Source organism: Amphiura filiformis, chromosome 15 (assembly GCF_039555335.1).
Source record: "Amphiura filiformis chromosome 15, Afil_fr2py, whole genome shotgun sequence".
Classification (NCBI taxonomy): domain Eukaryota; kingdom Metazoa; phylum Echinodermata; class Ophiuroidea; order Amphilepidida; family Amphiuridae; genus Amphiura; species Amphiura filiformis.
Window position 1 is genome coordinate 3403260 of NC_092642.1, and position 26199 is coordinate 3429458.

Here is a 26199-nt window from a genome sequence, read left to right on the forward strand (position 1 = left end):
CGAATCCCTACTTAAATTATAGTTAACAATGTATTGATAGTGTTTTAGTTCATATGAACTGTCAAACACGAGTTAATAGAATATTGCTGCATGAAAATATGGAATGATTATACTAAAATAATAATATAAAACTGCTTGCTCTGTCTATTTGAATTTGGCAACTTCATTATTCTCAAGATTTTTATACCCAAAATGCCATAATGATCCATTCTAAATATTCCATGTAGTTTGTATTTTGATTAAAATTCATTTTAGTGCCATTGCAGCCTGAATTATTGACATACGGAAAAGTATTTTTTTTTTTTATTTAAAAAATTAACAGGAATTGCTATTTTCCAGACGCTGTTACCCACGAATCCATCCGAGATCCTCATCCTGCGACGAGATACAAAATCTAACTTTATATTTATACTAGATTTCGCGGTTCTCGGGTCGGGCGCTTCTCGTGATAGGCCTATTTCTAATTACCCAAACCCGTTACCCATATACCTGCCCTGACTTTTTAAACTACTATGAAATGCGTCTCTCAATGATCAAGACCCAACTTGACACAACTTAATCAACTCTGTTTGTTTTATAGGTGTGGTGCTTACTTCGGTAGTTGGGTAGGCCTACCCATAATCTGGAAACCCATCATTCGCCCTGCCCTGTTACCACATTTAGATAAACCGAAATTAGTATCTGGACGTGGATATTGGCCGTTACTAATGTAATGAAATCAATTGCGAGAAACGTGAACGCAAAAACGGTTATAGGCCTTACCACAACGGATAATTTTTATGATAACCATTCTGGAGGATTCCGGAAATAGTCATGTTCTGCTGAAATAGGCCTATATGCACGTGTTTGTTGTGCGCACGTGTTCGGTATTGAAATAGGCCCTATGTGTTGAAAATAAGGCCTATAATTATTAGTCCGATGAGATGCACCCGTTAGTCACACTGTAATGCTTTTCCGATGCTCGCACTGTACTCCGCGCACACTTACGTTGATACTCCGCGATAGCGCACCGCGAGCACGCGATAGAGAGAATCAATATATTTTATTAACATTCACCAAACAAACTGGTATAGTTAATATTTACAAATACAAATATTTACAATTGAAATTGCAATATTAAAGTTACAAGTACAAATATTTACAATTATAGAAGAAATATAAATTAGTCTTAATAATAATAGACAATATTAATAGTGGCGCTCAAGTCCACGTTACATTGAGCCTATAGAATGAAAATATGACAGGGGGTCGCTGCTCTAAGCCCAAATGGGAACTTTGTTATTATCTATAAGTCCATGTTCGTTCGTGAATCAAAAGCTGATTTGACGAATTTGGTTATTGGAGTAATACTGTCAAAATCACTTGCACTCATTATAAGTTTGAAAATGTCAGTGTCTACCATACCATCTATATCATACATTTCATGTATTGTAGATAATAAATCTTGGCGAGGGTTGGTATAGAAAGGACATATCATTACAAAATGAAATTCATCCTCCACCTTATTTAAATTACAAAGTGTACAAATTCTATTCTCTGGATTAATTTTTGGAGAGAAGTGACGCCCTTTTCGATCATGAGATTATGTGCGCTTATTCTTAATTTACAGAATGCAGCCCTGGAAGATCTGTTAGCGATAATAACATAATTTTCTGTACTGAAAGAATTTTTGAATGTACAATATGTTCTGAGTTTAGGACTAAAATTATTAATATGATTAACCCAAAGATTGTTATAGACGATTTGAAGTTTAGATACAATAATTTCATTAAAATTGGAAGCGGTGATCGTATTTGGTTTATCCCAAATGTCAATAGCGATAGTGCGATAGTGCACCGCGTGAACGCGAACCGCGCGGACGCGTACGCGATAGCGCGCGGACAGAGGACGGACGGACACGCCGTAATTAGTATTAAGATGAAGCATTTATTCTAATCTTTCGAAATAATACAGTAATGTTAAATGACAGCCACTTTGGAAAGAGTTCGAAGAATTGACACAATCTTAACTGTACAAATGGTTCTTTCTTAAAATTTGTAATAACCAAAATATTTCTTTGTAGATATATGTAATAAAATTCTATTTTACGTTCAAAGTCTTCACCGATTTCTAGTGTATATGAGTCACACATAAAATATTGAAAGATATTAAAGAAAGTGAAATTTTATGGCGTACAACAGGTGAAAAAGGCTTGAATTCGTGGGTAACATGCATATGCGCATTTAACACTTTATTTGGTCTAGCAAGAAAAGTTATTTTTCAATCCGATGGCACTTCCACCTGATGATTCACTAGATATGATCGTCTCATTTGATAAGTCTAGAATTGAAAAGGAAAACATTTTCAAAATGGCCCCCAGAGAGAATTTTGTCCCGCTTTGGCTGGAATTGACCATTTAAGGCCAGTGTAATGGGAGAGAACGTGGCCCTTTTCGAGCATCATTATTTCTGAATTGTATGTCAAAAGTATATAAAACTATACATTTTTGGAAAGGAAATGAGTCAAGGAATCCCATGGTGACGTCAGATTTGTTCATAAACCTCGAGTTTTTGAAAAAATCACAAAAAAAATTAACTTTTTACCCCAATTTTTTGTGACAACTTAGAAAAAATCCGTTCGAGTAAAAAAAAAAATTCAGTTAGCTTTTCATAAAGAAGAGACATGAACTTAGAAAAGGTTTTTTTATTTTTTTGAAATTCATCTCTTTTTTCGCAATATTGAAAAAACATGTGAAAAATGCAATTTTGTCACTCTATTAAGCTAAAAATTGCACAGAATGATGTATATTTTTGTTTAAAACAAATATTTTGAAAAAATGAGAAAACCTTCCCTAGGCTTTGATGTACTCTAAACGATAGTGCAAAAAGTTTACCTTTTGCTTGCATATTTTTTTTCGAGTTATCTTGTCACAAAAATCGTGCAATATTGTCAAAAGTGAACTTTGAGAAATCGACGTTTTAGTAAAATAATGTCAAAATTATGCACAAAACGTCCTTATATTTTAAAACGGTAAGACTTTCACGCTTGTAAAAGCTGTGTCTGGTGCATGGTCTAAATATGCATCTTTTTGCACCAATAAATCTATAATGTCTGCTTTCAGTGCGCCAAAATTCAAAATAATTAAAAAATCTAAGTGGCATTTTGACTGCAAATTTTTGTTTTGTTTACACCACATTTGCTGGCGTGAACAACAAACCGAATGCGCCTAGACTGCGTTGGACATACGCGCAGAGTTGCGCCGCGTCACGCTAAGCGAATCGCGCGCGTAATCAAAATATTTCGCATTCGCACATTTCTGACTCATTATTTCCCGCCAATTTACTAAGCTGTCTTGAGCCATGTGACTTTTTAGAGTTGAAAAGAGTGAAACAAATCAAGCAAAAATACGAGTAAATATTAGAAAGTTGTATTTTATCAGTTTCAAGTGAAAGAATACATCTTAGTGTTGATAAATATCAAGAAATCTCAAATTCGGGCGTGAACGAATGTGTCTTCCATTACTCTGGCCTTAAGCTTTTTTTATCAACCAAGTTGGGAGTCTACAAGCAAATAATTATGTAGTAGATCATGTAAGCTAGTCGTAATTTTAACCACTTTTGTGTCTTGTGTAACTAATCAATGCCAAAAGCGCCTGAATGGACCATGAACAAGGTGGTTGGGTGCTTTGACTTAGCTGCTTAGGTAGTCTTAATAATTGGACATTTGAAGTGAAATAAATCAATTTATTACATTACAATTTAGTTCTTATTTCAAGTAAGTGAAAAGAAACACAAACACGAGAAAATGCTTTTCCTTTTGTGATCTCGTGATCTCAAATGAGTAGTGCTCAGAATAAAAGTCAATTTTACGCGGTACAAAACCTGACAATTAAAGCCATATTATAACATTTGCTGAGGAAGACGCCCTCACTGAATTTTTAAAATTCCTTTTTTACACGATTAAATTGTACTTTATTAAACCAATATACCCTGCAAAAATCAAGACTCTAAGTGCTGTAGTTTTGTCAAAATCCGTGATTTTGAATTAAAGGCTGATTCAGCGCTTTATTATTACGATGGAATTATTAGTCGAACGCATACACGATGTTCATAACACACAGTACGTCACGGCGTGCGGGACGGTGATATACACAACAAAGGGTCGTACCACAACATGACCGAAGGAGTGGTACGTATTGGCGACATGTGCGCTGGTAGTAAATTCCAATTTTCTTTGCTTTGCCGTAGTTGTTCGGCTCAAAGATAAAAGGGGATATATCTGACAGTAAAAGCTAACATTTTATGGCAAAGAAATGCTAATCTATTTTGTTTGAAAATGTTATAATATTTCTTTAAGTTCTTGGGCAATAATTGAAAGTCCTGAAGATAACAGAACTCTGCTATAATTCTTCTGGTATATTGTTCTGTTTTTTTACTATCCGTTATAGAGGTAATTTCTTAAGCTACTAAATATATTACTAAATATGTTAGTGATCTACAAGCAAATAATACGTTACTTATTTCAACGTACAGGGTGAGTGAAATTGATCTGTATACCCATTTTTTTCTAGCATAACATACTGGAACATTTTGTATAAAAATCAACTTGTTTTTATGATGCATTGTTATTTTATCCGCAATAGGAAAGTTTAATTTTACCAAAATGAATTGGTTATTTGGATCAGAAGATATGGCAGTTTTCATAGAACTACTCATTTTTATATTTATCTTTATTCTAACACTTAAAAAGGTTACGTATAAATATGTGAAAATCCGTGTTGTCTTTAAATTAAAGAACATAATATTAAGTCATACCTGATTACATAAAACCAGGGAAGTGAGATAGAAAAAAACAAAAGTAGGAGAGGAAACTATTAGGTAAGAAATAAATTGTGTTGCACTTAACTATTATAGCTATACGAAGGTCAAAATTTCCCTGAATGAAAATAATGATATGAGAGTTAACAATGAAACGCCTATATCAAGAGCTACAACAATGCATTTTGGCTGACATTTCAAAATTTACCAAGAAATGTAAGAATCTAAATCGTTAAGGACGTACTCGAACATTTTTTTCGTTTCGAGTTACCGTGATAGTCCGTTAATTACAAGCGTCTTCAGAATTTTCTAGTGCATGATCTGCCTCACTTGTAGTAAGTGTAATAGAGTGGCCTTCTATCTTTTCTCTTTTTCCTAGCTATTTTCTTCCATTTCTTGCTTTGTTTATCAAAGCTATTTAGGGCAGCATGCAAATTTATTAGCCAACACTGGCTATCCAGGCTTGTGCATTTGTATGAGCTTGGAGCGGGCCATGGTGTTCCCATGGATTAGCATGTGTCCCTCACGGACCAAACTAGGTAAACAAACAAACAAACAAACAAACAAAATACTAATAGCATCCGGTAGACATTTTATGCACATGACACCAAATGTTGTCACAGATATTTGAATTAAGTGTTCACTATCAAAACATTGGTATTAATGGACACTGAAGTCGTTGTAGTAGGGTTTTATAAACCGTTAACAAAAAAGCTGCGCGCAAAGTTATCCAAACAAATCCAATATGACCGCCATTGCCATTGTAAACGTGTATTTAACAGACTTTTTTGCTTGAAAATGAACAGTTTCATCAGGGTACGCACCCAATATGACAAATTTGAAGTTATTCGGATGATTGGTTCGGAAGATTGACCTTTACAACTTCAGTGTTCCCTGCAACTCTTTGCAGTTTGCTGTATTATCCTTCCCGTTATAGCGGTAATACACGCTAATGTTTTGCAAAAGTTCAATCTACAAATCATATACTTTGAAAACTTGCTTGATTTATTGTTGTTATTGAGTTATGTACGTTTTACAAAAGTGTTGTTGTTTCAGCCCTCTTCACAACATAACTCCAGAACCACAGAATAAAAGTATATATATGATATTTGAATTCTTCTACACACTGACACTCGCTTTGAAATGATTAATGCAATATTTGCCAAAGCTCACTACCATTCGTAAGATGCTGTGAAGTACCAAAATGCAACAGTTTAAAATAGTTGTAAACCTTAAAGCTAAATCTATATAAAACATTAAAGTGTTGCATGATCTTTTCTTAAGTAATATAGTGATCCATTTGTGTAATGTATATGTCATTCCACGAACTGTGTTATTTTAAGCATACATATAGTACATCGAGGCCTCCTTGCAACACTGCCTTATATCCCATTTGGAGAAAAAGACGATTGAAGATTTCCTCATTATTATATTTAACTGAAAAGGCCTTGATATTATACTGACTTATAACTTTAAAAAGGGAGTATTATGAAGATGAGGCTTTGTGTTACTAAAAGTGAATTTCTTTCTGAAAATTTTGATACCAAAATTTCATTTTTTGCCAAAAAAAAAAGAAAAAGATGCGACAGACCGTTTTGCTGAGCCCTCAACACTTTAATTAGTCGATCGTACAGGAAAGGTCGAACACAATTGATTCATTTGATTCACATTGACCTTTCCGCGGAGCAAAATGCTTATACATTTGCAATTTGTAACAAGAATACGAGGCGTGTTTAACACTGCGAGATGAAGTACAATGATCTTAATTCATACTAAAGACCGGATCAAGTAAACGCTTACTAACCTTGCTGCTAATATCCATTTAGTATCTGTTATGCCATAGGTGCTTCCGCAATTGAATCCTAACCAGCCCCACCTGCATACAAATGAAAAGACAGGATATATGGATTTAACAAAGGGTATAGTCTGTAACATAGCATTTATGAACAGAAATATCACCGACACAGTTACATACAAAACACAACCTCACCCACCACACCCTCCCACAAAAAAAACCACATACCTCCACATCCACCTGGTGCGGCCATCACCACCCACATACTCTTAAACCACGTCCACATTCTCCCCACCCCCCACACGCTAAATATACTCCCAATTTATATTTATAATTATCTTCATGGATTACATTACATTACATTGCATTATACATTTTATATCACTCATACATAAATTCTAGACAGTTCATTGGTTTATTACCATTTATCATTTTTACCATCACCCTCTCTGGGGGATAGTCTTTACCATCACAGTGCTCTGCCGTAGTGCGCATGCGCCAAGCCGTGCGCTGACTCCTGGACTCGCCGATTTAGTTATGGGGTGGACCCCAAAATAAATGTGAAGTATATCACGACAAAACATGGTGTTATGTTGATGAAAAAATGTATTTCCCACCTTAAATAGTATTTTAGTAATAGAATTTATGCATGAGTGATATAAAACAAATATTAACTGTCTTAAATTCGTGTAACGGTCGAAATATAATCACTCGGTGAAAGATGTATTGTTCCATTCCACTCGCCGGGCAATCCATCTTTCACCTCGTGATTATATTTCGACCATCACCCTGATCATAGAAGTTAATATTTGTATAACATTACATTACATTACATTACATTACATTACATTACATTACATTACATTACATTACATTACATTACATTGCATTATTTTACACCATCTGTTTCATTTTAGAGATAATTTATGTCATTTGTGCAGAATAATAGTTGCTTCACTTCAATTTCTAAAGTTGTTGAAGTTCCCAGACGTCCCATTTCCACCCATAAGTTTCATATTTTACCAAAGGCTAACCCGGGGGCTAACCCTGGACCTAGTGTTTATTCCTGCCCAAAACAAGCCATGCACTATGTACTTTTGCCGTTCTCTTACGTTTTAAACACATGCCTATGCTGTAATTTAAAAGGCCCGCCTTTTTGAGTAATTTAGCAGTGTCCCTAGTCTATGGATTTTATGTTAATGCTGTTACGTAATCAAGTATATGGTATCATTTACACATATGTGGTTTGAAAGACAAGGTACAGTGTTTATGTGATCATAAAGAAATTCCATCCAAATATTCAATATATGGGGTCAAAGGTCAACTTTCATTACATACTGACCGACACTCGTATACTTTGAAATAGCAAAATAAATAAATATGGTCATGTGACTACACGGTTGTTTGATGTATATAGAATTGGCTCCGTTATTAACTAAATGCAAACTATAGATGGCGCTATTTATCCTAAATCATATTTCTTTATTTGCAAGGGGTAGGTAATTAATACTGCCATTAAAACAGCTGGAATAGGTGAAACAAGCAACAAGGAAATTTTATATACACATTTTATCAAAAAATAAAAGGAGTTGTTTGTATTAAAAACTTGAAAGAGTAATTTCCAGTAACTAAATAGCGCCACCAATTTTGTCATTAATAGATACATTTTATATCCGAAAAAGCTATAAAAATGCTATAAAAGTGAATAATTTTGTAAAAAAAATTGTAATGTATACATTAGCATGATATCACATTTAGCAGTTCAGGCCTAAAATTTGGTTGTACATGATATTTTGTTTGAAAAACTAATAAATGATCCCATCAAACAACCGTGACTACTTGTCGAAGAACATAATCTGAATATAATCTGAAATGTTAGTCACGAAGACTTCAGCTGCAATAGCTGCCAGCTGTCATATGCTTTTATATGTGTATAATATAGAAAACAAAAATTGTAAAATATCTATTGGGCAGCAATTGCCTTCTTGCACGACCCCCTCGATTTATTAATTTTATTGACGACCTTCTACAAGCATTTATCAGGTCGTTATTCTCGAACAAAGCGATAATCTAAAACTTTATTTTTATGAACGATTTTACATACCAGATATTGAGGCGGCAAATAATTTTGATCAATAAAACCGAACAAATGATATATTTACAACAATTATCAAAGTTTCATTTTCGCGATTTTTCAATTCACCATACTATTTTATTATGCTTGCGTGTACCGTGCCGTGTAGTAGAGCTATCTCACAGCCACTTCGACATGTCTATTATTATTTTGTTAAAGCAATTTACACACTAATGCCAGTTTTCAATACCAGGATCACCGTTGTAAATAGGCTTCTTAGAAACGAAATTTGTTTATTAAGACAGATACTACTGTGTCTTTCCGCATTTTTGTGCTGATGTATCAGAGAAAATATTAAGCAATGGTCGTCATCATGACAATGTGATGGATGAAGGACTTCATTATTTGTAAAAAAGCAACTATGAAAGTAATGTTAACTTTCAAATACCAGGACCGCCACTATATACAAATGATGTATGTGTATTAATTTTCATTAAGAATGATATAATTTTATGACAACAACATTATTGAATTTAAACTTCCTGTGTACTACCACACAACATGATTCGAATATGTGACCTTGGGTTACTGGTCCAGTGCTCACCCAATTGAACTAATGAGTCAGCTGGGGAAGGAAGATGGTTTGTTTTCAGTTCGATCCTGATAGCGCAACATTACTTACCATAACATAAACATCCCAAATATTGCATTTGTTGGTGAACTCATTGGCGTAGGGTCTTTATTGGCCGACGTAAACCGTCCAAATCTTGGTTTAAGCATTAAAGTTGCTATTAAGCCGGTAATACCTCCTACAAGATGGACAGCACCAGCTCCGGCGATGTCTACAACACCAAGAGTACGTAGCCATCCCTCATCTGACCACATCCAATGTGCAGGTAGGCTATACACAAGGGTATTTGTAAAAGAAAATATAATATATGTTTCTAGTTTTGCTCTTTCTACCATTGCACCGCTGACAATTGTTGTTGCTGTAGTTGCAAACGACGCGTGAAAAAAGAAATGAGAAAATAGGTGACCTAAATCATCTCCTTCCGCATCGTTTGTAGAATCCACAAAGAAATGGCCAAAACCAGAAAAACTATTACTACCTTTACTCGTTCCGAAACTTAAACCGTATCCAAACATCCAATATGCTAACCCTCCAAATAAAACATCCACTGCGTTTTTCACCATAATATTAACTTCATTTTTTAGAGATACGCTGCCTGACTCCAGTAAACCAAATCCAGATTGCATAGTGAAGATAATAAAAGCACTTGTAAGAATCCATGTAGCATCGTCCCATCTTGTTGTTGCAAATTCCTCACCAACCACGATCAAATTTCCATCCAACAGTTCAGGTGGTAGCTCAGGAAGTTCACCACCCATTTGAGGCATGTTTTAGTTTTTTTTAATAAAGAGGTCGAAAAATGAGTATTTGTTACAAGTACACATTACCCCATTACCGGCTGCTTGATATGTGTATAATATGGCACAGTAAGTCAGCATGGTCAGGGAACGCTCGATTTACACAAGTTGCTTGACACATCAATATTCTTTCATTTGGCATTTTCCGAAGAAAATTGTAGCGCCCTCGTATTATTTTGCTTTTGTCTTAGATGATGGATGTAGAAAAAGCAAGCGGCGCCAGATGCACTTATTTGTTGCTATCAGAAAAAATATTCAGCGTGTCAATATCAAAAGACCCTAGATACAAGAGTGGATACAAAATCTACCGTTATGCAATACGGGTGTGCACGAACATTAATCATGTTATAGTACTTTTATAGTGACCTGACACCTCATTTTAAGTTTTCGGTCATTCCATACACCGTAAGAGGTAAATGGAGTTGCATTTATACAAGCAATAGAAATCGACTGGGCAGCGACAGGCCATAATAACAAAACATTATGGTTTTCGTATTCAAATTGGCCGCAAAAACTTTCAATAAGCTTTTTATATATGTATTATTGATATTTGTATTACAAAGACATGTTTGTGCTTTGTTCCTTTGCTGATATGTTTATATTATATTTACCTGTATTCAGAGCGTTTACACGCAGTTTGGAACATTTATCATATGCCTATCACATTAAACAGTTATATGTGACTGTACACGACGAATGAGCCGTAAATGTCCTAAGTTTTATTCCGAGTTATAGTGTAAAATGTGCATGAAGGTCGTATTCATAGGTACCTCAAGTTGGTGCGACAAGTATCTGAATTTAATAGCGCTAGTGAAACATCTTTTAAACCAATCAATATTAAATATTACCAAATGTTTTTGACGACCTTTTTACAATGCACTCTGAAATTCACGCTATAATTACTTTTTTTCCCTGTACTTGGGACTGGTGGAGGAAAAAGACACACGGCAGAGATGTAAGCTACGAAAAAACTCCTGTGAAAAGCATGACAATGCCCGAAAAAGAACCAACCCAAAACAAACCCAGGAGGTTTACCGAAAACTTACATCTCTGGTACAAAGATAATAACCACCAGCCCCCTGCTCCTAATCAACTACTGTTCATACAATCAAATCACACATCATGTAAAGTTATTTAAGATTAAAATACATGGAGATGATCTGCGTCCAGAAGAAAGGGATTGCACATGGCAAGAAGCACAGTCAGCCAAAAAGCTGGGAAATGACAGACATCAACCCAATAGTTGCATTGACATAATAAACAACAAAATCATGAAGAGGAATCATTATTCATAAGAAAACAACACATAATTAATTGTACACGGTAGTTGTAAAAAAGAAGTGAAATCTTTAATATCAGGGTAAGAATATAAACCCAAACCCACCCACCCCAACACACCCACCCAACACAAACAAAAAGAAACAATCTGATCTTACCTCGAGTCAAGAAAGTCTTTTGTGAGAAATCTATTAAATATGCAGGTATAAAGCTTTGGAATGCTATTGCAGTTAGCAGCCTGGACAACCGATTCTTTTGTTATGCAAGGCTCACTCAGTCATTTAATGAGGCAATACAAACGATCGAATTTGGTGTTGAAATGAGCTAAATTTTTAGTTACACCTTTTCAATGTAAAATTAATTTTCTCGGCCAAATGAAAAGCAATCATTTTCATTTTTTCAGTAAATGTCAGGAAAAATTGTAGTGCTTGATACTGTATTTTTTTTTCAAATTCTAGTGTTAAACTTAGGCGTGAAATTTAGTCATTTAGTGTAAGATTTTCGATTTTGATAGTCTTAAACTCTGCCCGCGAGCCTTTTTTTTGGATCAACCTTTTAGCTTTTCAAAGTAAGATAGTTCGCTAGTGAAGGATTTTTCCCAACTTTCTAACGCACATCACCGTGAGCGATATATCATAGTTTTGTCAGAATTTACGTTTTCATTTCACCATTTTTACAGCCGGCTGACCATTTTTCAAAATCAACGCGTGATATCTAAGGCCAATACTAGCATTGCGGATCGATATCCCTGGGTTTAATAGGAATACCGGCATGGCCACAGTGTTGCCAGAACTTCAATATAGCAAAGAAATTCCCAGGCCTATAGCGCTCATGTTTAAGCACGATGAGTGATTAATTATTTGATCTCATCATCACCGTGATTTTGCTTCTCCTCAAAACAACTTTGCCCAACAATCTTACATGCAATCGGGCAATATTTTAAGCAAAACTTTCATTTACAAAACATAAATATTACGCTGTATGTTTTATGATCTCAGCAAACTGTTTGGAACACACTATTATAACCTTGGTAACGTCCCCAGACTTTCGTTATTTAAACGCCAGCTTAAAACCGATCTCTGTAAATTGATCGTTTTTACGTTTGTTTGTAAATTTCGTGCTTTACGCGTTTTGAGTTTCTCATCAGAAGAGATTGTGCTTTATAAGAACCATTCATTATCATTGTTTTTAAACAAAAACCTGTCCAAGCAATTATTTAAAATTGCTTGCCAAAAACAGAATAACTTGGATGTTAATACTTGACCTAGTGTTTCAATTGTCATGAAGATGACTGGGTATGATGCCTTTTGTTTGTGTTTGTTTGAACATAGGGCCTGCACTTTGGCTCGACATTTGAAAGGGGCGTGAATTCATTTTTGGATACGCCCCTATTATAATTAGGTAATACTCGACTCACACACATTCCCTATATTAATATGTATATACATGTACCACATATAGTCAATCTGTCTGCTTTATCTGTATTGTGCCGTTCTTAAGCAAATACGGTAGTTAAACACGATTTCATCAAACATTATAACAATAGCTCTTTTACAGTGTGCAATCATCCCGGGCAATAATTGGGCAATAATAGAGGATGTGCGTGAAATTATTGATTGGCTCCATACAAAGGAATTGAACCGGTGTCCTTCACCGTAATCATGGCACAATGCAGTGCATTCAATCAAACGTTGTCGTCAACCTATTTGATCGTATTTGTGCATTTGTTATGTGTGTGAGACGAGCTGTCGCGGTAGATTGCAATAGCTTGTAATCATGCTTTTGTTGAATGAATTTGAGTACTCCGCCATATTTACGGTATGATACGTCATAATCTAGGTGATTATTTGCATTGGATATCTTGAATACGCTGCTGAGGTTGTGTAATAATCGGATTATTGCTATAACAGTAGGTGAATACAAGTTTTGAATATATCGCGTTGCAAAGCCCCATTCAGTGATCCCAGCGAAAGTGAAAAAAAATCAAATTGTTACTTTTATAAAAAATTTTAATGAAAAAAATTGGCACAAAACCCAAGAAAACGGCAGTATTGACGAAGTTGAAGCCCCATTCAAATACATGTAGCTAATTTATATATACTGTCAGTATATAAATTACAGATTCACGTAAATGCATTATTTTTGTCTTAAATAGGCCTACACGGCTTAGGGCTGAACCACTAGCAGAAGACACCAAGTTGATGTTTTATGACCTTTGACATTCTTTTGTGGCGAGTGACATGGTCAGTTCAATTCACGCCGAGTGTCCTTGACAGGTTTAACTCTGCTTCGGTGGTCATGAAAGAATTCAAAAGATAACCTCTGCCCCAACAATCCCAAGCAATTGTCTGAAACTGCTCTTCGGATGATGTATCATATGGCAAGTATATTGCACAATAGAACAGAAAAACCTGGTTTTCGTAGATAAACCTGGTTTTTCGATCGAAAACCTGGTTTTTCGATCGAGAAACCTGGTTTTTCGATCGAGAAACCTGGTTTTTCGGTGAAAAACCAGGTTTTTCGGCCGAGAAACCTGGTTTTTCGCCGATAAACTTGGTTTTTCACTGATAAACCTGGTTTTTCAAACGAAAAACCAGGTTTTTTGAATTCGATTGTCATAGTTTTTCGAAAAACCTGGTTTCTCGGTCGATAAACCTGGTTTATCAAAAACTATGACAATCGAATTTGAAAAACCTGGTTTTTCGATTGAAAAACCAGGTTTATCAAAAAAAACTATGACAATCGATTTGAAAAACCAAGTTTATCGGCGAAAAACCAGGTTTATCGATCGATAAACCTGGTTTATCAAAACTATGACAATCGAATTTGAAAAACCTGGTTTTCGATTGAAAACCAGGTTTATCAAAAAACTATGACAATCGATTTGAAAAACCAAGTTTATCGGCGAAAACCAGGTTTCTCGGTCGATAAACCTGGTTTTTCAAAAACTATGACAATCGAATTTGAAAAACCTGGTTTTCGATTGAAAACCAGGTTTATCAAAAAACTATGACAATCGATTTGAAAAACCAAGTTTATCGGCGAAAAACCAGGTTTCTCGGTCGATAAACCTGGTTTTTCAAAAACTACGACAATCGAATTCGAAAAACCAGGTTTCTCGGTCGATAAACCTGGTTTTTCAAAAACTATGACAATCGAATTCGAAAACCAGGTTTATCAAAAACTACATTGTATGACAATCGAATGCTCCTCGAAAAACCGGAATTTCCAAACCATTAGTAATGGCGACACACTTCATGGCGCACGGGCATGGTGTGATCAACGAGGTAGAAAGGACCGAGCGCCCTGCTCGCCGAATCTGTGAAGCCGGTTTGGGTGCTGTATAGATACACAAACAGGCGCGTAGCCAGCATTGTCAGTCCGAGGGGGCAAACGTCTTTATCGTCCCTAAAACGTCGTTATCGTCCCTATTCTTTTTATCGCAATAACGAGCGCGCGTAGCGCGTGAGCCGAAATTTTTGGGGTTAAATCTCCCTTCTCCCCCTTTTTCTTCTCCCTCCCTCTTTCTTTCTTTCCCTTTCCCTCCTCTTCCTCTCCTTTCCCTTCTCTTTCCCCTTTTCCTTCCCTTTTTCTTCCCTCTCCTTCTCCCTTCCCTTCTCTTTCTCCCTCTCCTTCCCTTCTTTTTCTCTTTTCTCTTCTTTTTTCCGTCCCCATTTTATAAAGGCAAGCACGCCTGAATCTGGTATTTCATCGCTCCTGCCGATTTGGTAAAGGTGCTCTTACATATACCCTTGAAGATTCCACATCCATCCTACCAATATCATGTTAAAACCTGTAAGCACATCATGATTTATCACTAAATGGCGGACGGAAAATTGCTGAAAATTTGCTGGCATGGAGTGTACAGTACCAGGGGAATCGATGCGTGTACGAAGTTGTGGTACTCGACAGTTTGTTTTCAAGCTCCTTATAGGCCTATGTAGCGTACAAACCACAATAAATCAGCAAATCCACTCGGCTTCATAAGCGTCTGTTGTTTTTATATTCCCCGTCTCTGAAATCAATGACGTAATCAAAATCTACTAAATATTCATATTTTCGAACGTTGTTTGCTCCAGTCCAGGCATAGATGAACTCCTGGATGGGGCAGCTTTAATTAGCATGAGGCCGCATTGATATGTAAATAGCGTATTGTTATTTAAATTTGTGCCCAGACGTATTGAGGGCGACAGTCATGTTATCCAGACGGAGAATGGCTGCATATGCCGGGCATATCAATTTGCTGAGTGAAGGCTGATAATCACCTTTCTGTATAGGTAATAAGCTAGTATATTTCGTGTACCAGTAAGAAAAAAAAAAAATTAGTATCATATTAAATATATTAACTTTGAAATTAACATGAATTTGAAGAGCAGAGCTTCGAAATCTAGCTAAATCAGGTGATGTGAAATTCTGCTGCCTGACCCCCTCTGCGTGGTAGAATTATATTCATAAAACATTGAATTTAACAGATATCGTGGGGAGCCAACCACGATTTATCAGCATTTAAAATATATGTTAATGAACAAAGATAAAGAATAAAGAATACAAATGGCAATTAACTAGTAAACAAGCCTGAAATCTTAAAATGTTGCCACGCGATTTCCCGAACACATGATATGTCAACATGTGACCACTATTCAGATTTACCGTAAATATTTGGAGTATTGTTGCATTGCTTGTACATACACTGTACATTTCTTTACCTCCGTATAAAATCAATAATTCATGCTGGGAGCCAAGTAACATTCTGTCTGCTTAGTGCAGAATGGTATTTTTTTTTTACTTGAGAACATACTAGAAATACATAAGACGAATAAGGCGCCATGATGGAAGGTCAGGTCGGGTATCAAAGGTTATTATAACCTAAATACTACTTGTATTTCACACCTTGCCTCTGTCACATATTTCCTTCATATTATTGACAGCAAGTCCTAATTTTGACTTTGCTATTGCAAGATGTCATTTCATATCAAATTAGTAGACTTTCTTTGAAAAAACATATCACTGGTGCCTGATGGGAATACCCGTCCGCCATTTCATTAAACTGGATCGTTTTCGCCTGGTTTGTGCCCAGATGTATTGGGGCGCGCTATACTCTCATTGAACAGGCAAAGTTCGCAAAACTAACATTGTTGTTATTTGCCAATATCAATTAACATGATCCAAGGGGTCGAACATGAATTATTCATAACGGATCGCTAACTGGCCTCACTTTCTACCTAGTAAACCAGCTGAATTTTTCATAGGTTTTGCGTTGCTAATAGAACAACCGTGAATTTAGTGTCACCCCCTTGGTCCAGGCTGTGCTCCAGTCCTCAATACAACAAAGTGAAGCGGCCGTGCGTGAGTACCGGTATTCAAGGCCTGGAGGATCTAGCCTAAGTGCAATCGGGGAGTGCAAGCGTATAGTATTCGATTCTCATAGTTTTTTTTGATAAACCAGGTTAATCAAAAACTATGACAATCGAATTCGAAAAACCTGGTTTTTCGATTGAAAAACAGGTTTATCAAAAAAAACTATGACAATCGAATTGAAAAACCAAGTTTATCGGCGAAAAACCAGGTTTCTCGGTCGATAAACCTGGTTTTTCAAAAACTATGACAATCGAATTTGAAAAACCTGGTTTTTAGATTGAAAAACCAGGTTTATCAAAAAAACTATGACAATCGAATTGAAAACCAAGTTTATCAGGAAAAACCAGGTTTCTCGGTCGATAAACTTGGTTTATCAAAAACTATGACAATCAAATTCGAAAAACCAGGTTTATCAAAAAAACTATGACAATCGAATTGAAAAACCAAGTTTATCGGCGAAAAACCAGGTTTCTCGGTCGATAAACCTGGTTTTCAAAAACTATGACAATCGAATTCGAAAACCTGGTTTTTGATTGAAAAACCAGGTTTATCAATAAAAACTATGACAATCGAAATGAAAAACCAAGTTTATCAGTGAAAAACCAGGTTTCTCGGCCGATAAACCTGGTTTCTCAAAAACTATGACAATCAAATTCGAAAAACCTGGTTTTTCGATTGAAAAACCAGGTTTATCAAATCGAAAAACCGAGTTTATCGATTGGATTGTCATAGTTTTTGATAAACCTGGTTTATCAGCCGAAAAACCAAGTTTATCAAAAAACTCTGACAATCAAATTGATAAACCTGGTTTTTCGATTTGAAAAACCTGGTTTTTCGATCGAAAAACCAGGTTTTTCGATTGAAAAACCAGGTTTATCGACGAAAAACCAGGTTTTTCTGTTCTATTGTGCAATATACTTGCCATAGTATCATAAGAACTCAGTCGTCAAAATGATGATAGTCATATAATGACCAAAAGATTATTACTGACTATATCATTGAAGACTGAGTTCCGCAGTCTTGTACAAAATCTGAATTTTGATGATTTTTACGATCGTCCGGATGAAAAAAATCACTGAATGGGCCGTTAGTTCCTCCTCTCCTTACACTGGCAATATGGATCAAAGAAAAATAAAGAAAAAAAATAAAGAAAACAAGAAAAAAAAAAAGACAAAGAAAAGAAACAATAAAAGAAAAACAAATATGAAAAGTTCGAACAATATTTGGTTTATAAAATTAATGTGACCGTGATGAGGCTCGAACTCACCACCTTCCGATTTAAAGTTCGAAGCGCTAGTGTACCAAATTCTGATGCCTTACCAAGTGAGCTGTGCTCCTGAGATACGAAATAAAAATAAAATAATACACTGTATACCTGCTTGTGTCGGTAATTGATTGGCTCAAATTCCATAATGGTACAGTGCAACAGAGCAAAAATGCCCAAAATTTAAAAGCTATATAATTTATGACCACTATACACTACACATAAAAATACTAATACAAGGGAATTTCAACGTAAGAATCCAAACAATTAAGTACCAACATGCACAGCTTTGTCCTTATATCACATTTGGGTTTTTAACAAAATGTTATCAAACCTCTTCTGTGATTGGCAGCTGCACAAGGCATCTCTTTGATAGCTGATCATGGCCATCCATTCAGCAAGTGGCTACTAACTGACCTTGACAGGCTTGAATGAGCACTGTCATCTGCTACAAAACCATCACACTCTAGGACCTGGAGCACAGTACTTTGATAATGGAGTGAAAGACTATTATTATTGATTAGGCGCGGATTTTAAAAGTACAGCTCCTATGCGTGTATAGCAAAAATTGGAATAGAATGTTTGGAATCATGTAACTAAAGTACTAAATGCATTCTGCAAAATGCGCTCTGACCAATTTATAAAGCATTTCATTAGCTTTAATTTGACATATTGTACGACATATTTGGAATTATGGTAAATCATTAAATAAAATATTTATTAATTAATCAATTATGTCAATTAATTAAAAATTTAATGCAAATATGCATATTTTCTCTGACAGAATTGTAGAATTTGACAAGAGCCATCTTTCTTGTAAGTTTGATTCTTATAACATACCGGTATCGTATTGCGTCCCGTTATAGTTGCAGAAAAAAATACGCGTGCAGGACACACATACGCACACACCCCCACACACACCCCACCCAGAGGATCGTACCGTTTTACAATCTTATAACATTCATTGGCGCTAGTAGTAGTAAATTTCAATTTTCTTTGCTTTACCTCACTTGTTCTGCTCAAAATTAAAAGGGGAAATATCTAGCTGACAGTAAAAGCTTACATTTTATGGAAATTATGTTTAACTATTTGCTTAAACAGCACAAAACAGATAAAGCAGACAAATTTACTATACATAGGCCTATACATGTATGGTATCATGCCAGGGACTGTTTAAGAATATAACATTAGATTTATGATATTTACTTCGAGGACTGTTATTTATCAAAAATGTGAAAAATATCAAATTTTAATAATTTGTCATAAAATTTGTATTATATCGTGAATTTCAAACAATGAAATTTATTTGATACCAGAAAGACATTCTTCGTATTCAGAATGCAATTCGATATGTCTGATGTGCTCTCATGTCCCACAAAAATACTATCGAAACGCTCAAAACGCTCATTCCAGATCCCTTAATTTGGTTAATTTTCTTTTCTTGTTTTCTTTCTTTCTTTTTCTTTGATTTATATTGCCAGGGTAAGGAGAGGAGGGAACTAAAGGCCCATTCAGTGATTTTTTGATTTTTTTTCATCCCGACGATCGTAAAAATCATCAAAATTCAGATTTTGGATACTAGACTGCGGAACTCAGTCTTCAATGATAGTCAGTAATTTTTATATTTTGGACATTATTATGACTATCATTTGAGGACTGAGTTCTTATGATCCTAGGAGCAGTTTCAGACAATTGCTTGGGATTATTGGGGCAGAGGTTATCTTTTGAATTCTTTCATGACCACTGAAGCATAGTCAAACCTGTCAAGGACACTCGGCGTGAATTGAAAGACCATGTCACTCGCCACAAAAGAATGTCAAAGGTCATAAAACACCACTTTTGTGTCTTCTGCTATCTAAAGGCCTATGGCTGATTTTGTACCTTTCGTCATTGTCATAGATGTGCTAACATAGCTTGCTAGTGCAGTGGTTCAGCCGAAAACCGTGTGTCTAAGACAAAAAATAATGCATTTACATGAGTCTGTAATTTATATACCGGTACTGACAGTATATAAGTTAGCTACATATATTTGAATGGGGCTTCAACTTCGTCAATACTGTCGTTTTCCTGTTGTTGTTTTTTTGCCATTTGTTTTTCATCAAAAAAATTTATAAACGTAACAATTTGATTTTTTTTTTCACTTTCGCTGGGATCAATGAATGGGACTTTATAGCGCGGATTATTCAAAACTTGTTTTTACCTACTGCTATATAGTATTAATCCGATTATTACATAACTTTGCCAGCGTATTCAAGACATAGGTTATGTAGGGATAAACTGTACATGGGTATAGAAGCCCTGCATGCTTTTATCGATTGGCTCCAAACAAAGGATTTGAACCGGTGTCCTTCACCGTAATCACGGCGCAGTAGCCTACAGTCCATTCAATCAAATGTTGTCAGTGTGCGAGACGAACGATGTATAAATCTGGAGGTCACATCATCACTTATCATGCTTATTGTAAAAAGTTTGTCCAATGCATATGTGTGTATTGTTCCCGGGTATTGTCAATACAGTCAAGCAAACAGGTATTATATTTTGAAAAGGCCGCTATAGTATATTCACAGGGGTGTCTTGAATGGCCAATCATATGGGACATAATCAAATTGCAGTGACTGCTTCCTTTGTTACCACATGTCAGTCATCTTGTGATTATTGGACCATGTAAACCTGCAAAAAACGAGCCAAAGTGCAGGCCCTATGACTGCTTTTGGAAACCCACCGAAAGTCATAGGCCCTAATGAACCAGCCAAAACAATACCAGGTTAAACATGGAAGTTTATAAAACCTATTAAATAACCTAAAGGAAAACAAAATTGTGGCAACAATGAGCCTTGCATTGAAAGGCATGGTTAAAGTGTGTTGAGTACCACCCCAAAGTTTCCCTACATACACCCCCACTACCCACCTCACACACCTCTGTACCCACCCCACCCCATAGGCCTACATGTACATGATATTACATACTGGTACATAATAATATTTATATAGCACGACTATATAGCTATACATTTATATAGGTATAGCGCTAAATTATGACAAATAATGGTTATAGGCCTACATGTCAAATTAAAAACAAACCCGAACACAAGTCTGAAGGGTGTAATGAAAATGCCAACCCGCGATGGGGCGGGGGGCGGTGGGGTCATACAAAATTCACCAGGAGGGACAGAAGATTAAAATCCCATATAATAACACGCTATTTTTTCTAGGTTTGGACCGTGGATTTTCCCATGGGGCTCAAGCGTGCGTCTCTTAATACGGACTAACCTAGGTAAACAAACAAACAGACAGACAAAATGGTTTTTATAATCATGGAATCCATATAAATTGAAATTCAGGCTATCACGGGAGCAAATTTTTAAATTCACCTCATTTACCAGAACAGCCAATTGGGGATTTGGGCTACCAAATCGCTGGTCGGGCAATCTTGGCTTTCAATGGAAAATTGACCTGGATAAACAACAAAGGAAATATCGACTATTTCTGCTGGTTGCTCTCGAGATACATGAGATAAAACTACTGAGTTTGACATTTTCGGATCATGAAGGGAAAAAGGGTAAAATAAAAACGGAAATTCTGACAAAACTATAATATATAGACCCACACGATGTGCCTTACAGAGGTGGGACATATCTTTCTTTAGCAAACTATATTAGTTTGAGACGCTAAAAATGAATTCCATAAAAAGCTCGCAGGCGAACTCAAGGCCAATAAAAATCAAAAAAATCACACTAAAAGATACAATTTGATGCTTAATTTTAACACCAGGAAAAAAAAAAATGTATATCCAAGCACCAAGTTTTTAACTGACATTACTGAAGAAAAAAAAAATATTGCTTTATATTTGACCGAGAAAATTAATTTCATAGCAAAAAGGTGTATCTCTGAATTGTGATGATTTTAACATGTATCGATCGACTTTTAGCGCGACTAAGCATTTCTAAAGAATTGGTTGTCCAGGTAGCTGACTGTTGATTCTGATATCAAGTACTCGTCATCAGTGAAGCAATTCCGTAAAAAGTATAAACAACATCTTATGCAAAGCTATTCTTAATTGCTTTTTTTTACCAATGCATACAGTCTTTCTATCATGTGTACCTCATCAATATTTTGGTCACTAATTTCATTAATTTACCATTTTTTCTTTGTTTTTCCTTAAATGTTAACTAATATGTCATTGATGGACATGACAGCTGATTGGTTGGACTCGGCAGTTTTTGTTGTCTACCAACCTGCTGCCATGTCAAATAAATGCCATATACCTATATCAAGGGGTTACAGAGCTACATGCCTCTGGGCCTCAACTGTAATTCCTTCACTCATCGTTGTATTATGCATTTCCATAGTTTATTATATATATGTGTTATTCTTTATATCTTTATAATGTATTATTCTTATGTATTATTCTTGTATCATGTAATGAGTGAAAAGATAATAATAAATCTATCTATATATCTATATATCTATCTATATATCTATCTTCTTTAAGTGTGACAATTTTTGCAAATTCAATGAAAAAATTGGTGGTTTTTGCAATTTCAAATAAAAAAAACCCGTCTACCTTGACCCATAATTTGTTTGAAGGTTTTAAATAAACCATTTGAGTGGGTTGAACAATCTTCCTTAGACTACAATGAAGGGATCTAGACGAAACTTGTAAAATGGATGAAACAAAGCCAACATTATGTAATAATATTAGATGACACTAGAAACAATTCAATCTCAAGGTCAACAATTTTAAATCATTTTTAACATTCATGCTTTCAATAATACATAATCAGTTGCATGCACTTGTATATATATAATCGGGATCCTTGGCCAGCATGAGTTGCGAAAGAAATATAATGTTTTTATCCTTCCACGCCCGTCTTGTCATGTTCATTTTTTTAAATACAAGGCTACCCCAATTATCCTGTTCTTATCATCAATTACGCACAGGTAGATGCAGAAGCTTATGATTGAAATGAAGCGTTGCAATTCCCATGGGCTGACAAAGATTATTTTCCAATTGACTTACTTTCAGAAGCAAAAGTGGATAATTATATTCAGGGTTTTTACATAATACTTATCATTTAGAAAACCACTTCTAAAAAGTAGAAACCACTCTTTCAAGAGTGGACATTACTCTTTGTCGAGTAATCATGTCCCTTATATCATACCTTGAAAGAGTGGTTCCCATTATTTTAGGAGTGGTTTTCACTCTTTTAGAAGTGATTTTCACTTTTGTACTCTTTTTACTCTACTTCATTTACAGAGTGAGTTTGTTTACTCTTTTACATTAAGAGAGACAGACCTGAAGTTAAACGCACACCGAAGTCAAACAACTGAACTTGACGTACGTGACCTTGAATAAAGACATCTTTGTCTTTTAGTTATCGATATTCTGTTCACACCTCTCAGGTCAATGTAAAGGCGTGAAATATAGAATTGACGCGTTATTTTTAAGAGACTATCATATAATTTTATTCCATCACACGTCTGGAAATGAAACCATTTTAAGCAATATAACAGTTACTCATCTAGGGGAAACGTGCGAAAATCAATTTTAGAAAAACATAGGTGCTCCGTACTTGCACGTAGACACTCAGTCAGACTGGTAGTTCAAATCGGCTCTATATTCTGAGTAGATTGAATCCACATTAGATTTTGGTCAGTTTATTTCTTAAATGCTTAAATGGGTTCTTTAATAACGCCCTATCATATACTGATGTTAAGCTGGTCTTTGATGGTGGAAAAAGTATAAAAAAACAAGGCGGGTCAATATTGTTCCACAACTTAACGCCATACATATAGCCAAACGAAAATTTAAAAGACTCAATGTCATTACCATGAACAAGAGGTGGAAGAGTTAGCAAACTAGATGCAGCTTGCCTCGTAACACGATAATACTGCTTTTTGGGTCCGGTATCTTAGAGGCATACGAACCATATATGCTGGTTAATTATTTTATTTTAACAAATTTGTATAGCAAATTTAAAATTTAAAAGTAAAGTTGCATTTGTTTGTAAATTGTCTTCCCACTGATTTAGTCAATGACCCCTTTTTTCATAATTTTCAGCAATATTGACCAAATTGTTTTTACTAATTTATTACTGAAAGGCCTCTAATATGATTGTAAATGCGGGTATTCACATACCCATTAGTATTGCCCCCTTGTTGAGCATACGGGGGTGTGTCTGTGAAGTTTACATTACGACGGTTCCCACCCATCATTTAGCTAGCAAAATACGGCAGCTCATCTGAAGAAATAATGCATTTTTTTTTGGTTTTGGTATTGAAATAACCAACTCGAAAAGTCAGACAAGAAACAAACAAATCCCGCAATAATTAAATCGCAGAAAAGCCTAATCTTTTCTTCTTGACGTTGCTATAAGTGTTAAAACGTGTTAATATATTCAATAAAACTAGACAGTCGCCCGTCCAATGATCGATTTCGGCTTTTCCAATAATGCTCACATCTATGTTCTTGCTTGTTAAAGCTATATTGTAATTCATTTCAATTTGCCCAGCTATATAGAAGATTTGTGTGTTGCATCCCATGGATTTCATTTTCAGACAAACAGATAATCTAGATGATTGTTTTTATGCAAATGGCACATCTCTCTTAAATACGCTATAATAACTTTAACAATTACAATTGATAATTACTTATCCAATGTTACGGATATAGGTACCACATGAGCCGAAAAGATATATCATTATAGCCATTTAATATAGTGACTGCATTATGAATACACTTACAAAAAAAAAGTTCTTCGGGTTCTTTCCGGTATACTTTTTTTGTTTGTTTATTTCATCGGGGAAATATGTAACATAAAACGTTAAAACAAGAACATTTTATGTCTCACATCGTGACCTTAAAAGCAGCTTGGGGGTCAGGAAATAACTTTCAGTACTTCCGGTACACACCACAACCCTTATTTTAAACACCTGTAGAAACGTCGTGGTTGTTGCCTGAATTGGATTGTGGGTTACCAGGTATAATACCGAGTAAAAATACAGAGTGCTCATGCAGTGTAAACACGCAGAATGTTTTTTTTTAAATAAAATAAACATGCGAGTGAGTACAACTCTGGTAGCAACGAGATGGAAATAATATTATAGTTTTGGTCCTTTATTGCATACAGCTGAGCACACAAAGTAAACAAGGGGACTGGATCATTTCTGCGTAATTATAGAGGGCCAGGGGATTGAAGTGTACTGATTGACAGACTCAATTTCAATCAATGACAAAAAGAAAGTTTTGTATTATGAGATTTATGTGTTATATAATTGCAGTTCTCCGTCCAACTGCCTCCGTGGCCTAGCGGTAAACACCTGGATCCATAAACATCGAAGTAATGGATCTCTGGTTCGAATCCCATTGCTAGTCGCGGTAACGTGTTTTCGTTTCATAATGCATGATTGCATTTCGACATGAGTCACTTGTCGGTAAATCATGTATTGGTACTCTTAACTTGACGTATTTAACCTTGGAAAAAGACGCTTTTAGTTATCAATATTCGGATCACACATTAAGGTTATTTATTATTTTAAACTGTTGTGATTTGGTAGTTCACAGCATCTTACGAATGGTAGTGAGCTTTGGCAAAAACTGCATTGCTCAATTCATAGCGAGCGTGTAGAAGAATTAAAATATCACAGATATACTTTTATAGGTGTTGTGGTTCTTGAGTTACGTTGTGAAGAGGGCTGAAACAACAACACTTTTGTAAAACGTACATAACTAATTAACAACAATAAATTAAGCAAGTTTGCAAAGTATACGATTTGTAGATTGAACTTTTGCAAAACATCAAGGTGTTAATTTCCAATAATATATTGATCTAGATAATAAAAATCGATTTTTAGGTTGCTTCGACCAACAATACCTCGTCTACCCTTAAGCCATCTTAGAGGCGTGAAACATTGAATCGAAGCGCTGTTTCTGAGACAGAATAACATAATTGTAACCTCACACGTCTAAAGCCATTTCAGTGCTAAAAAGTGCAAACATATCGTATACCGTATACTCGGGGGAATCATTCATGATTGATCATATTTAGCCGTGTTCAGCCCACTGCAGGGCGAAAGCATCTCCAAGTTGGCACCAAAGATTCCTGTCATTTGCTTTTGTCATCCACCTGATCCCTATGAAACTTGATATCTCATCCCTCCATCTGACTTCCTGTCTGCATTGGTCTTGTGAGCCCAGCCAAGGCCT

At 35.5% G+C, this 26199-nt stretch overlaps 1 protein-coding gene across 2 annotated transcripts in view; it reads right to left on the bottom strand.

The window, feature by feature from the left end:
* LOC140171153 (putative ammonium transporter 3) overlaps nt 1–26199 on the bottom strand; it is an 81157-nt gene that overhangs the window by 46770 nt on the left and 8188 nt on the right. Inside the window, exons 1-2 of one of the 2 annotated variants that reach the window (XM_072194341.1) lie at nt 9348–10015; nt 6601–6672 (exon numbers count right to left, since the gene is read on the bottom strand). In XM_072194341.1, coding sequence (XP_072050442.1) covers nt 6601–6672; nt 9348–9922 — 647 coding nt within the window. In that variant the 5' untranslated portion in view covers nt 9923–10015. Of the gene's footprint in view, nt 1–6600; nt 6673–9347; nt 10016–26199 lie in introns of those variants that run through there. The other variant, XM_072194342.1, reaches the window with a different exon arrangement.